Raw genomic sequence first — 13,110 nt, 5'->3', positions numbered from 1 at the left:
CCAGGATGAGCCGCTTGAAAGGCACGAACAAGATCGGAAGCATGAACATCAGAGGCAAAAACCCAGGAATTATCTTCCTGAGCATAACCCTTCCATTTAACCAGATACTGGAGTTTCCGTCTAGAAACACGAGAATCCAAAATCTTCTCCACAATATACTCCAATTCCCCCTCCACCAAAACCGGGGCAGGAGGCTCAACAGATGGAACCATAGGTGCCACGTATCTCCGCAACAACGACCTATGGAATACATTATGTATGGAAAAGGAGTCTGGGAGGGTCAAACGAAAAGACACAGGATTGAGAACCTCAGAAATCCTATACGGACCAATAAAACGAGGTTTAAATTTAGGAGAGGAAACCTTCATAGGAATATGACGAGAAGATAACCAAACCAGATCCCCAACACGAAGTCGGGGACCCACACGGCGTCTGCGATTAGCGAAAAGTTGAGCTTTCTCCTGGGACAAGATCAAATTGTCCACTACCTGAGTCCAGATCTGCTGCAACCTATCCACCACAGAATCCACACCAGGACAGTCCGAAGACTCAACCTGTCCTGAAGAGAAACGAGGATGGAACCCAGAATTGCAAAAAAATGGAGAAACCAAGGTAGCCGAGCTGGCCCGATTATTAAGGGCGAACTCAGCCAACGGCAAAAAGGACACCCAATCATCCTGGTCTGCAGAAACAAAACATCTCAGATATGTTTCCAAGGTCTGATTGGTTCGTTCGGTCTGGCCATTAGTCTGAGGATGGAAAGCCGAGGAAAAGGATAGGTCAATGCCCATCCTACCACAAAAGGCTCGCCAAAACCTTGAAACAAACTGGGAACCTCTGTCAGAAACAATATTCTCAGGAATGCCATGCAACCGAACTACATGCTGAAAGAACAAAGGTACCAAATCAGAGGAGGAAGGCAATTTAGCCAAGGGCACCAGATGGACCATTTTAGAAAAGCGATCACAGACCACCCAAATGACTGACATCTTTTGAGAAACGGGAAGGTCAGAAATGAAATCCATCGAAATATGTGTCCAAGGCCTCTTTGGGACCGGCAAGGGCAAAAGCAACCCACTGGCACAAGAACAGCAGGGCTTAGCCCTAGCACAAATCCCACAGGACTGCACAAAAGTACGTACATCCCGTGACAGAGATGGCCACCAGAAGGATCTAGCCACTAACTCTCTGGTACCAAAGATTCCAGGATGACCAGCCAACACCGAACAATGAAGTTCAGAGATAAGTTTATTAGTCCACCTATCAGGGACGAACAGTTTCTCTGCTGGACAACGATCAGGTTTATTCGCCTGAAATTTTTGCAGCACCCGCCGCAAATCAGGGGAGATGGCAGACTCAATGACTCCTTCCTTGAGGATACCCGCTGGCTCAGATAAACCCGGAGGGTCGGGCACAAAACTCCTAGACAGAGCATCCGCCTTCACATTTTTAGAGCCCGGAAGGTACGAAATCACAAAGTCGAAGCGGGCAAAAAATAACGACCAACGGGCCTGTCTAGGATTCAAGCACTTGGCAGACTCGAGATAAGTCAAGTTCTTATGATCAGTCAATACCACCACGCGATGCTTAGCTCCTTCAAGCCAATGACGCCACTCCTCGAATGCCCACTTCATGGCCAGCAACTCTCGATTGCCCACATCATAATTACGCTCAGCGGGCGAAAACTTCCTGGAAAAGAAAGCACATGGTTTCATCACTGAGCAATCAGAACCTCTCTGTGACAAAACCGCCCCTGCTCCAATCTCAGAAGCATCAACCTCGACCTGGAACGGAAGAGAAACATCTGGCTGACACAACACAGGGGCAGAACAAAAACGACGCTTCAACTCCTGAAAAGCTTCCACAGCAGCAGAAGACCAATTAACCAAATCAGCACCCTTCTTGGTCAAATCGGTCAATGGTTTGGCAATGCTAGAAAAATTACAGATGAAGCGACGATAAAAATTAGCAAAGCCCAGGAACTTTTGCAGACTTTTCAGAGATGTCGGCTGAATCCAATCCTGGATGGCTTGGACCTTAACTGGATCCATCTCGATAGTAGAAGGGGTAAAGATGAACCCCAAAAATGAAACTTTCTGCACACCGAAGAGACACTTTGATCCCTTCACAAACAAAGAGTTAGCACGCAGGACCTGAAAAACCATTCTGACCTGCTTCACATGAGACTCCCAATCATCTGAGAAGATCAAAATGTCATCCAAGTAAACAATCAGGAATTTATCCAGATACTCACGGAAGATGTCATGCATAAAAGACTGAAACACAGATGGAGCATTGGCAAGTCCGAACGGCATCACTAGATACTCAAAATGACCCTCGGGCGTATTGAATGCAGTTTTCCATTCATCTCCTTGCCTGATTCTCACCAGATTATACGCACCACGAAGATCTATCTTAGTGAACCAACTAGCCCCCTTAATCCGAGCAAACAAGTCAGATAACAATGGCAAGGGATACTGAAATTTAACAGTGATCTTATTAAGAAGGCGGTAATCAATACACGGTCTCAGCGAACCATCCTTCTTGGCTACAAAGAAGAACCCTGCTCCCAGTGGTGATGACGATGGGCGAATATGTCCCTTCTCCAGGGATTCCTTCACATAACTGCGCATAGCGGCGTGTTCGGGCACGGATAAATTAAATAATCGACCTTTAGGGAATTTACTACCAGGAATCAAATTGATAGCACAATCACAATCCCTATGCGGAGGTAGAGCATCGGACTTGGGCTCTTCAAATACATCCTGATAATCAGACAAGAACTCTGGGACCTCAGAAGGGGTGGATGACGAAATCGACAAAAATGGAACATCACCATGTACCCCCTGACAACCCCAGATGGATACCGACATGGAATTCCAATCCAATACTGGATTATGGGTTTGTAGCCATGGCAACCCCAACACGACCACATCATGCAGATTATGCAACACCAGAAAGCGAATAACTTCCTGATGTGCAGGAGCCATGCACATGGTCAGCTGGGCCCAGTATTGAGGTTTAATCTTGGCCAAAGGTGTAGCATCAATTCCTCTCAATGGAATAGGACACCGCAAAGGCTCCAAGAAAAACCCACAACGTTTAGCATAATCCAAATCCATCAGATTCAGGGCAGCGCCCGAATCCACAAACGCCATGACAGAAAACGACGACAAAGAGCATATCAAGGTAATGGACAGAAGGAATTTGGACTGTACAGTACCAATGACGGCAGACCTAGCGGACCGCTTAGTGCGCTTAGGACAATCAGAAATAGCATGAGTGGAATCACCACAGTAGAAACACAGACCATTCAGACGTCTGTATTCCTGCCGTTCAACTCTAGTCATAGTCCTATCGCACTGCATAGGCTCAGGTTTAACCTCAGGCAGTACCGCCAAATGGTGCACAGATTTACGCTCGCGCAAGCGTCGACCGATCTGAATGGCCAAAGACAAAGACTCATTCAAACCAGCAGGCATAGGAAATCCCACCATGACATCCTTAAGAGCCTCAGAGAGACCCTTTCTGAACAAAGCTGCCAACGCAGATTCATTCCACTGAGTGAGTACTGACCATTTCCTAAATTTCTGACAATATACTTCTATATCATCCTGACCCTGGCACAAAGCCAGCAAATTTTTCTCAGCCTGATCCACTGAATTAGGCTCATCGTACAGCAATCCGAGCGCCAGGAAAAACGCATCGACACTACTCAAAGCAGGGTCTCCTGGCGCAAGAGAAAATGCCCAGTCTTGAGGGTCGCCGCGCAAAAAAGAAATAATAATCAAAACCTGTTGAATAGGATTACCAGAAGAATGAGGTTTCAAGGCCAGAAATAGCTTACAATTATTTTTGAAACTTAGAAACTTAGTTCTATCTCCAAAAAACAAATCAGGAATAGGAATTCTTGGTTCTAACATAGATTTATGATCAATAGTATCTTGAATTTTTTGTACATTTATAACGAGATTATCCATTGAAGAGCACAGACCCTGAATATCCATGTCCACACCTGTGTCCAGAATCACCCAAATGTCTAGGGGAAAAAAAAAAAGTGAACACAGAGCAGAGAAAAAAAAAAAAAAAAAAAAATGATGTCAGAACTTTTTCTTTCCCTCTATTGAGAATCATTAGTTTGGCTCCTTGTACTGTTATGTTTGCTAATGACAGGTGTTATGAAGGCAATCAAGAAACACAGTGTGCTTAGCGATCAGAGCGCACACAGTGATCTGACAAATACCCAAAAATACAAGAACGAGCTCTGAGACGTGGAAACTCTGTAGACTGCACACCTGATCCTATCCTAAACACAACTAAAAGCGGCTGTGGATTGCGCCTAACAACTACCTAGGCAACTCGGCACAGCCTAAGAAACTAGCTAGCCTGAAGATAGAAAAATAGGCCTGACTTGCCCCAGAGAAATTCCCCAAAGGAAAAGGCAGCCCCCCACATATAATGACTGTGAGTAAGATGAAAAGACAAAACGTAGGGATGAAATAGATTCAGCAAAGTGGGGCCCGATATTCTAGGACAGAGCGAGGACAGTAAAGCGAACTTTGCAGTCTACAAAAAACCCTAAAGCAAAACCACGCAAAGGGGGCAAAAAAAAACCCACCGTGCCGAACTAACGGCACGGCGGTACACCCTTTGCGTCTCAGAGCTTCCAGCAAAACAAAAGACAAGCTGGACAGAAAAAAAAGCAACAAAAAGCAAAAAGCACTTAGCTATACAGAGCAGCAGGTCACAGGAACAATCAGGAGAAGCTCAGATCCAACACTGAAACATTGACAAGGAGCAAGGATAGCAGCATCAGGCGGAGTTAAGTAATGAAGCAGTTAACGAGCTCACCAGAACACCTGAGGAAGGAAGCTCAGAAGCTGCAGTACCACTTGTGACCACAGGAGTGAATTCAGCCACAGAATTCACAACAGGGGTGCCTGCATTATGCTCTATGGGGTGGCTACATTATACTATATGTGGGCTGCATTATACTGTATTGAAGATTATGGGGAATACATCATACTATATGAAAAACTATGGAGTGCATTATACTATGGGAAGTGAATTGTACTACATGGATGACTATGGCGGTGCATTATACTATATGGCGCACCATGAGGAGTGTATTATACTATGTGGAGGACTATGGGAAGTGTATACTATATGGAGGACTGAGGAGTGTATTAAACTATATGTTGGACTATGGGGCATATTATGTTATATGGAGGACTATGGGGTGTGCATTTTGCAATATGGAGGACTGTGGTGCACATTATACTATGTGGAGGACTCTGGGGTGTATTATACTAAACATGCAAAATGCTGCATATTTATCAAGTGATTGTATTGTTTATGCTGGAACAAAAATCATTGTTCTCAGCAGCACATCGCCGGTGTAAACTATAGATATGCTGCTGATAACATGATACTGTATGGTGATCTGTTAGTGATCTATTAGTGATCTTTCTGTCCCCATCATTCTTTCTCAGAAGATGGAAAGAGGCCGGGAAATAAGCGTTGAATGATTTCAATATTGTTGATCACACTTATTTTAGCAGCCTGAATTCAGCACATGAAAATACAACCAAAATGCTTCTGTGTGATGTGCAATATGTTAGCATTTGGAACCCCATTTTAAACTTTGCCTAGGGCCTCACTTTGCCTAAAACTGGCCCTGTGTTGACAAGTACATTATCTTAAAGTTATGTCACTTGATTGTAGCAAGACTTTACTTTATGTCTTAATTTGTTAAAAGCAACAACTCTGTGTTTTTCTGCAATGTGCTATGTCCGGTAATGCAAAGCAACATAGACTGAAGAGATTGTGTTATTAAGTGTAAAGTGTGTGGAAAGAGTAGAAGCCTGGGTGAGGGGAAGGGGTCCAAGAGTTTACAAGGAATGCTTTATACACACTCCCCCACATCACTTACATTCCAGCAGCCTGCTGTGATTTCTTCTGAATAACAGGAAGTGTTACAGCAGGAAGGGGTTGGAGGGGCTCTTTAAATCAGGAATCAAAAATCCTGTCACAGAGCATACAGATGAAAGACGGTAATTAATTGTTCATTTACCTCTTTTAGCCTAATTTTGCTTTTTTTGTTCTTTTGTATCCCTATGTCAGAGCTTGCTTAGCGCAAACTAAGTGAGTGTGAATTTCTGGTTAGTGGATGGCAGTCACAACAACTGTGCAGTCCTCCAGGATTGCATTTGCCTGTTTCAGTGTATGTTTATTTCAGATAAAGCTAGCAGGAAACATTTCAATCACTTTGGTATGAACGAGAACTTTGTGTAATGTGTTTTTTAGACAAATTTACTGGTTAGTAGATGATGATTTAAATAATAATTTGAATTTCCTTTATAATATTGGCTGCAGAGCCCACATGGTATAACAATTACTGGCAGTCGCTGATGGGTTGCAGTGCTCACACCGTACGTCCATGGTTTGTCCTAAGCCAAGCCAGGGAGCCAAGGAGCCCATTAGCGACCACTGATTGTTAAAGGGAACCTGTCACCCCGTTTTTTGAGATTGAGCTATAAATACTGTTAAATAGGGCCTGCGCTGTGTGTTCCTATAGTGTATGTAGTGTACCCCGATTCCCCACCTATGCTGAGAAATAACTTACCAAAGTCGCCGTTTTCGCCTGTCAATCAGGCTGGTCAGGTCGGGAGGGCGTGGTGACATCGCTGGTTCTTCCTCAGCTTTACGTTGGTGGCGTAGTGGTGTAGTGGTGAACAAGCAGCGCGCGATCTGCGCTGTCATCCCTTTCGTCGGTGGGGGCGGCCATCTTCCTGGGGCCGCGCGTGCGCAGATCGAGTGCTCTGCTGCACGGGGCTTCAGGAAAATGGCCGCGGGATGCCGCGCGTGCGCATTAGAGATCGCGGCGGCCATTTTCCCAAAGCCGAGTTTGCATCTTTTCATGTAATGGTACTCCTAGAGTCATAAAGGTTATACACTAAGTGGAAAGCCTGCAATAAGTTACAAGCAAGGTCATTCATAAAACATTGAAGGCAAGAACTCGAGGTCCTTATTAAAGTATTTTGAATGTGTAGTTGATGTACCTATAAAGGCATTGTACAAAGTTCAAAGCCAGGAAAAATTATTGTGGTTATAAGTATTGTCATCCAGTCATCCATAGACCCTTGAAGGCAACAACTGGTGGGCATCATTCAAATATTGAAGATTAAAAACACTTTATGCGCTGCTGTCATCTGGTGGTGTGGAAAAGTTGGGGTTAATCCAAGATTCTAAACCTTCAAACTATATTCAAATATTAGGCCAAAAATGTAGCTTAATATAAAAGATATAACTTTATTTATCAATTAAAAAAAAAGAAAGCATCATAATTTTACACAAAGCACGTTAAACTGTATGGATGACTAATTGAATCAGGATTAAATGTTTTCTTTGGAGTGTTATATACCACTGACATTTAACAAAAAGCACATAATACTCTATGGATGACTAATTGAATCCAGAATAATTTTTTTACATTTTTTTGAGTGTTAAATACCAACGAAATTTAACAGAAAGCACTTTATACTCTATGGATGACTAATTGAGTCCAGAAAAATTTGTGAATGTTATTTTGGACTTTTATATATATCGAATCTTAACAGAAAGCATGTAATACTATATGGATGATTAATTGAATCCAGAAAAATGTTTGCTCGCTCTTTTGGAGTGTTATATACCACCAAAATTTAACAGAAAACACAAAATACTCTATGGATGTCTAATAGGGATGAACGAGTGTGCTCGTCACTACTCGTTACTCACTCGAGCATCAGTATGCTCAAGATGCTTGTTACTCGATGAGTACTTTTTGAATGCTCGAGCGGAAGCTCAAGTCCTCGCCCTGCATGTTTGGCGCTTTTTAGACAGACAAAAAACATGTGGGAGTTGCCTGCCAGTCACTGTAATGCTATAGCCAACTTGGTTGTCGCATTATTATGATTGGCTGGCCGCATAGCTTCATCAGGTCTATATAAGACCCATAATGCTATGCTTGTCACATTGTAATTACAGAGCAGGCAGAGGTGCTGTTGAAAGAGGGACAAAATTGTAGATGCGTAAATTGTAGATGAGAAATTGTGCTGAAGGGATAGTGTAGGACAGGATAGTGTGACCTGCACATCTTTTACGCTGCAGCCTGCAACTTATACCAAAACCCCTTCTCAGGGTTAATAATATTGTATTTGCTTTTAATCCTGCAAATTGTTCTGAGCAGGGAAACATTATACACCATTTTTACTGCGGCAGTTGTGTGTCAAAAGCATACAGCCAGACTGGGTTGAATCTCAATAACATCGCTATATTGTTCCTGGACTATAAACAGTCCATCTGAATTTTCCTACAATAGCAATACTGCAACTTTTTTCAGCAGTGAAATATTATACGGCATTTATAGTGCTCCAGTTGTGCGTCAAAATTTAAAAAAATTGGTGGTTACAAATAGCATAGCTATATTGATACCTCAGTGTAAGAGGTCCGCCTGAAGTGGCCAAATTTTCCTGCAAAAGTAACTCTGCTAAATTTTTTCAGCAGTAAAATTTTATATGACATTTATATTGATCCAGCTGTGCATAAAAAAAAACTTGTTTGGTCCTAAATAGCATCGATATATAGACCAGGCTGGAGCGAGCCGCCCCACCCCCTCCCCCGGGCGGCATACGTGAAAACTCACATGACACGGGGTTTGGAGCAGGGAAAAAGGGGGCAGGGAGTTTCACTCTTAGGGGAGGGTTAATGCTGGCCTGGAGAGGGAATGGGGTGAGTGGGGGGGAGGAGCCGGTCACTTCCCGCTCTGAAGACCTGTGAGCAGGAAGCACCAAGCACCAGCAGCTTACCATGGCAGCCATTGAAGGAGTCCTGTCACAGCTGCGGGCGGCAGCGGCGTCACAGCCTCCAGGCTGGCTGGAGGCTCAAGTGTCCAGCATCCTTGGTGGTGGCAGCGGCAGCGGCGGTGTGGATCCCCGGCGGTCGGGCCCGGTGAGCGGCGGTCCAGGCGAGTGCGGCCCCCGCAGCGCTTATCCCCCGATGTCACCCCGGTGTCTCAGCTGTGGCGCAGGAGCCCATCAGGGGACCCTCCAGGCCACGTGCCTGCTCAGAAGCGCCCCAGCAGGCCGCGGTCTGGGAGGAATCCGCCAGCTGCGCTGAGGCCTGCGGCAGCAGTTAGGCCTTCTCCCCCAGCACGCCGGGGGCAGGGCCTATGCGCGCCAGAGCTCCTAACAGCCGGAGCGATGTCACGGCGGGTCGCCGTAGTGATGACCAGGCCAGGTGGCCTGCCTCTTGCGGCACCGTGAGTCAGCGGGGGAGCATACCAGGGCAGCACCCCAGACCCAGCGAGGCTGCTGGACATGACCAGGGGGCACAATTCCCCTCCAGCACCGGCGGCCGGGCCTGCATCCTCTAGGGTGGCGACGTCAGACGGCAGCGTTTCAGACGGCGAGTCCGGGCCTGGGCCTGTAGGACATCAGGCGGTCACCTCAGCTGACGGATTCGGCACGGTCCCCTCCGCAGGGGGCGGATCGGTTGGAGCGGTGTTGCGGAGCAAAGTTCACGTCCGGGAGGGCCCAAGGACAGCTTCGGGATCGAGAGACGGCTGGACAGCGACAGCGTCTGCGGCTGGGGGGATCACAGCTCCCTTGCAGGCTGGTGAGAACCCTTCTATGTATTGTTTGTCCCCGGCGTTTTCGACGCCGACTTTGACTTCTGTGAATCGGGTTGTGGGGTATGTGGAAGGGGGTGATAGAGTCAGTATGCGGGCTGATGCGAGTCATGAAGGGTTGGGGGAGTTGTCAGGTGCACGAAAACTGTTGTCACGGTTGGGCAGTGGTAGGCAGGGCCATCCCCTTTGTCAACTTGGGTCGGATCGTCTGATCCGGGGTTGGTGTTATCCGGCAGCGGGTCTGCTGAATCGGGCAGGTCGACCGAGCCGGTCTCGGTATCCGTGCAGACTGAGAAAGAGAAGGAGGGGGGCATTCGGGTGGATGATAAGGTGCGGGGGGAGGTGTATGTTTGTTTTGAAGGGCCGTTGGGGGCACACTTGAAAAAGGAGCTGCGTGAGAAGATTTGGAAGGACGAGTATGTCGAGATATTTTCGCTTTTGCCTTTGGAGAAATTTAACCTTGATAAGAGTAAATTTAACCTTGATAAGAGTAAAGGAAGATAGTAAGAAGGAAGATGAGGAAAAGCGGCGATGGCGCCTTATTCCTCAGACGTTTGTAAATTGGCTCCAGGCATTCGCGATTTTGGCAAGTGTTATTGGCGAGAAGGCTCCCGAGAATTGCTCCGCCTTGTTTTGCTATATGGATCCAATAGGTGAGGCGCATAGGGCCTATGGTGGGCAAGCATGGTTACGATACGCTGAGCAGTTCCGGCAACGGAAGGAGGTTCGTCCTGCGATCCGGTGGGAGCAGAAGGACATTGGTTTGTGGTTGCGGGTGATGGCGCCAGCGAAGTTTGGTCACTCCTTTCAAGGCGGGGCCGGAACTTCCGGCCAAGGCGCTTCGCAAGGTTCCTCTTCAGGAGCTGGGGGTCAGTCGGGACAATCCGGCGGCCAGAGGCACGGAGTTTGTTGGCAGTTCAATGAGGGCCAGTGTAAGTTCGGAGTGACGTGTAACTTCAAGCATTTGTACTCGAACTGCAATGGCGCGTCGCACGGAGCCTCCAAGAGCATTAAGAGAAAAGGGAAGCCAGAGGGTAATTCCAAAGGGGGTGACTCCGGTGAGGTTGGACGCAGTGGCCCCCTATCTAAATAGGTTTCCCGACAGGGAGAAGGCGGAGTTGGTTGGTTTTAGTGTTGGTTTTCGTATACCTGCCCCGGCTTTTGTGGTACCACCAAGTTTGAAGAACCTTAGATTGGCTTTGTTACATGCATCAGTTGTGTCAGAAAAGTTAGGCAAAGAGGTGGCTTTGGGTAGGATGTCTGGACCGTTTTCCATTTCTCCCTTGGACGATTTGGTGGTGTCGCCATTGGGTGTGGTCCTCAAGAAGGAGCCTAATAAATTTAGGCTCATTCAGCATTTGTTCTACCCGAAAGGGAGGTCCGTGAATGATGGGATCGATCCTGAGCTTTGTTCGGTGGTGTATACGTCGTTTGATGAGGCAGCCAGGTGGTTGCGCAGTTGTGGTAGAGGGGCTTTGTTGGCTAAGACCGACATTGAGTCGGCCTTTTGTTTACTGCCGGTTCACCCCGATAGCGTACGGTTGTTAGGCTGTTATTGGGATGGCGGGTTTTATGTTGACCGTTGTTTGATGATGGGCTGTTCGCTGTCGTGCGCTTATTTTGAGGCCTTCAGTTCCTTTCTGGAGTGGGCGGTGCGGGATGTGTCCGGTTTGGACTCGGTGATTCATTACTTGGATGACTTCTTGTGCATAGGCCCTAATCAGTCTCAATGTTGTGAGGTCCTGTTGGGGATGGTTGTTTTGGTTGCTGAGCGTTTTGGGGTCCCGCTTGCACCGGGCAAGACTGAGGGTCCGTGCACGAGTCTGTCTTTTTTGGGTATTGTTATCGACTCCGTGAAGTGGGAGTTTAGGTTGCCGGTTGACAAGGTGTTGGGTTTGAGAGAGGAGGTGGCCCGTGCTAGACGTGTGAAGAAATTGCCGCTGTGAGAGGTGCAGTCACTTTTGGGAAAATTGAATTTTGCATGCCGAATTATCCCAATGGGGAGGATTTTTCACGTAGATTGGCTAGCGCTACAGCCGGGATTACCGCCCCACATAATTTTGTTCGTTTGTCGTCTGAACACAAGGCCGACTTGGAGGTTTGGGATAGTTTTTTGTCTTGTTACAATGGGAGTTCATTGTTGATGGAGGAAGCAGTGGGTAACGCGGATTTGGATTTGTTTACCATCAGGCGGTATTGGATTTGGGGCCTTCTTCGGTGGCCGTTGGTGTGCTGCTAGGTGGCTGGAAGCTTGGTTTGAAACAGGGTTGGTATGGAACATTACTTTGTTGGAGATTTTTCCAATTTTGGTGGCGGTGCAGCTTTGGGGCGACGATTTTCGAAACAAAAAGGTGCGCTTTAATTGTGATAATATAGCGGTTGTGTGTGCCATTAACAGTCTGACGACAGCGTCGCCCCCTGTGGTCAGAGTTCTTCGGCAGTTGGTTTTGTCTTGTTTATCTTTGAATGCTTATTTCATGGCATCACACATGCCCGGTGTTAATAACTGCATTGCCGATTCTCTGTCTCGTTTCCAGTGGGAGCGTTTTTGGTCGCTGGCTCCAGAGACGGGGCGGGAATGCCCAGCGGAGCTTTGGAGCGTGGTGTCCGGGCTGCAGACCTTTTAATTCAAATGTCCTTGGCGCCGAGTACGTGGTCGTGTTATCAGGCGGTATGGGAGAACTGGTTGGTGTCTTGTGGCGTTGCGGGTACTGGTCGGGAACAAGTGGGGGCGCTGTTGTTGTGGTTGAGGCACGGGGCGGACCAGGGATGGTCGGTGGCAAAGGTTGATAGGACGTTAGCTGCTTTAGCTTTTGGTTTCAGGCTCCGGGGCCTGCAGGACGTGACAAAGTCCTTTTTGGTAAAGCAAGCTGTGAAAGGGTTGAGAAGATCAGGTAGCCATGGCGATTGCAGGCGCCCGGTGTCTTTTGAGATATTGGAGCGGTTGGGGGCATGTCTGGGCGATATATGTGTTTCCGGTTTTGAGGTTGCGCTATTTCACCTGGCTTTCTCGTTGGCTTTTTACGGGGCCTTGAGGGTGGGGGAGTTGGTGTCTCCCACTACAGTTCGTCAGGGGGGCCTTTGGGCGGGGGACTTTTTTGTTTCCGAGGGGTCGTTGCAGTTTTGGATTCGGAGGTCTAAGACGGATCAGATGGGAAGGGGTAAAAGGGTGGTTTTGGGCGCCGTTCCCGGGTCAGTTATGTGTCCTATCCGTTGCTGGCAGGATTTTGATAGGCTCCACCCGCGGGGTGATGGGCCTTTGTTACGTCATGAGGACGGGTCTTTTCTGTCCAAAATACCAGTTTGTAGCAGTTTTTCGGCAGTCTTTGGAGGCCATTGGCGTGGATTCTTCCAGGTTCGTCTCGCATTCTTTTCGGATCGGGGCCGCTACGGAGGCGGCGCGGAGTGGTTTAGCTCCTGCGGTGGTACAGAGGATAGGA

General features: G+C 47.4%; 1 protein-coding gene across 4 annotated transcripts in view; it reads left to right on the top strand.

Moving 5' to 3' along the window:
* Window positions 1-5,964: 5,964 nt before the first annotated feature.
* PPARD (peroxisome proliferator activated receptor delta) overlaps window positions 5,965-13,110 on the top strand; it is a 154,616-nt gene continuing 147,470 nt past the window's right edge. For 2 of the 4 annotated variants that reach the window (XM_069756603.1, XM_069756601.1), the window contains exon 1: window positions 5,965-6,053. In XM_069756603.1, coding sequence (XP_069612704.1) covers window positions 6,044-6,053 — 10 coding nt within the window. In that variant the 5' untranslated portion in view covers window positions 5,965-6,043. The remainder of the gene's footprint in view (window positions 6,054-13,110) is intronic. The other 2 variants (XM_069756605.1, XM_069756604.1) reach the window with 1 other exon arrangement.

This window comes from Ranitomeya imitator, chromosome 3 (genome assembly GCF_032444005.1).
Source record: "Ranitomeya imitator isolate aRanImi1 chromosome 3, aRanImi1.pri, whole genome shotgun sequence".
NCBI classification, from domain to species: domain Eukaryota; kingdom Metazoa; phylum Chordata; class Amphibia; order Anura; family Dendrobatidae; genus Ranitomeya; species Ranitomeya imitator.
Note: the sequence above shows the minus strand (reverse complement) of the source record. Positions and strands in the feature narration are given on the sequence as shown.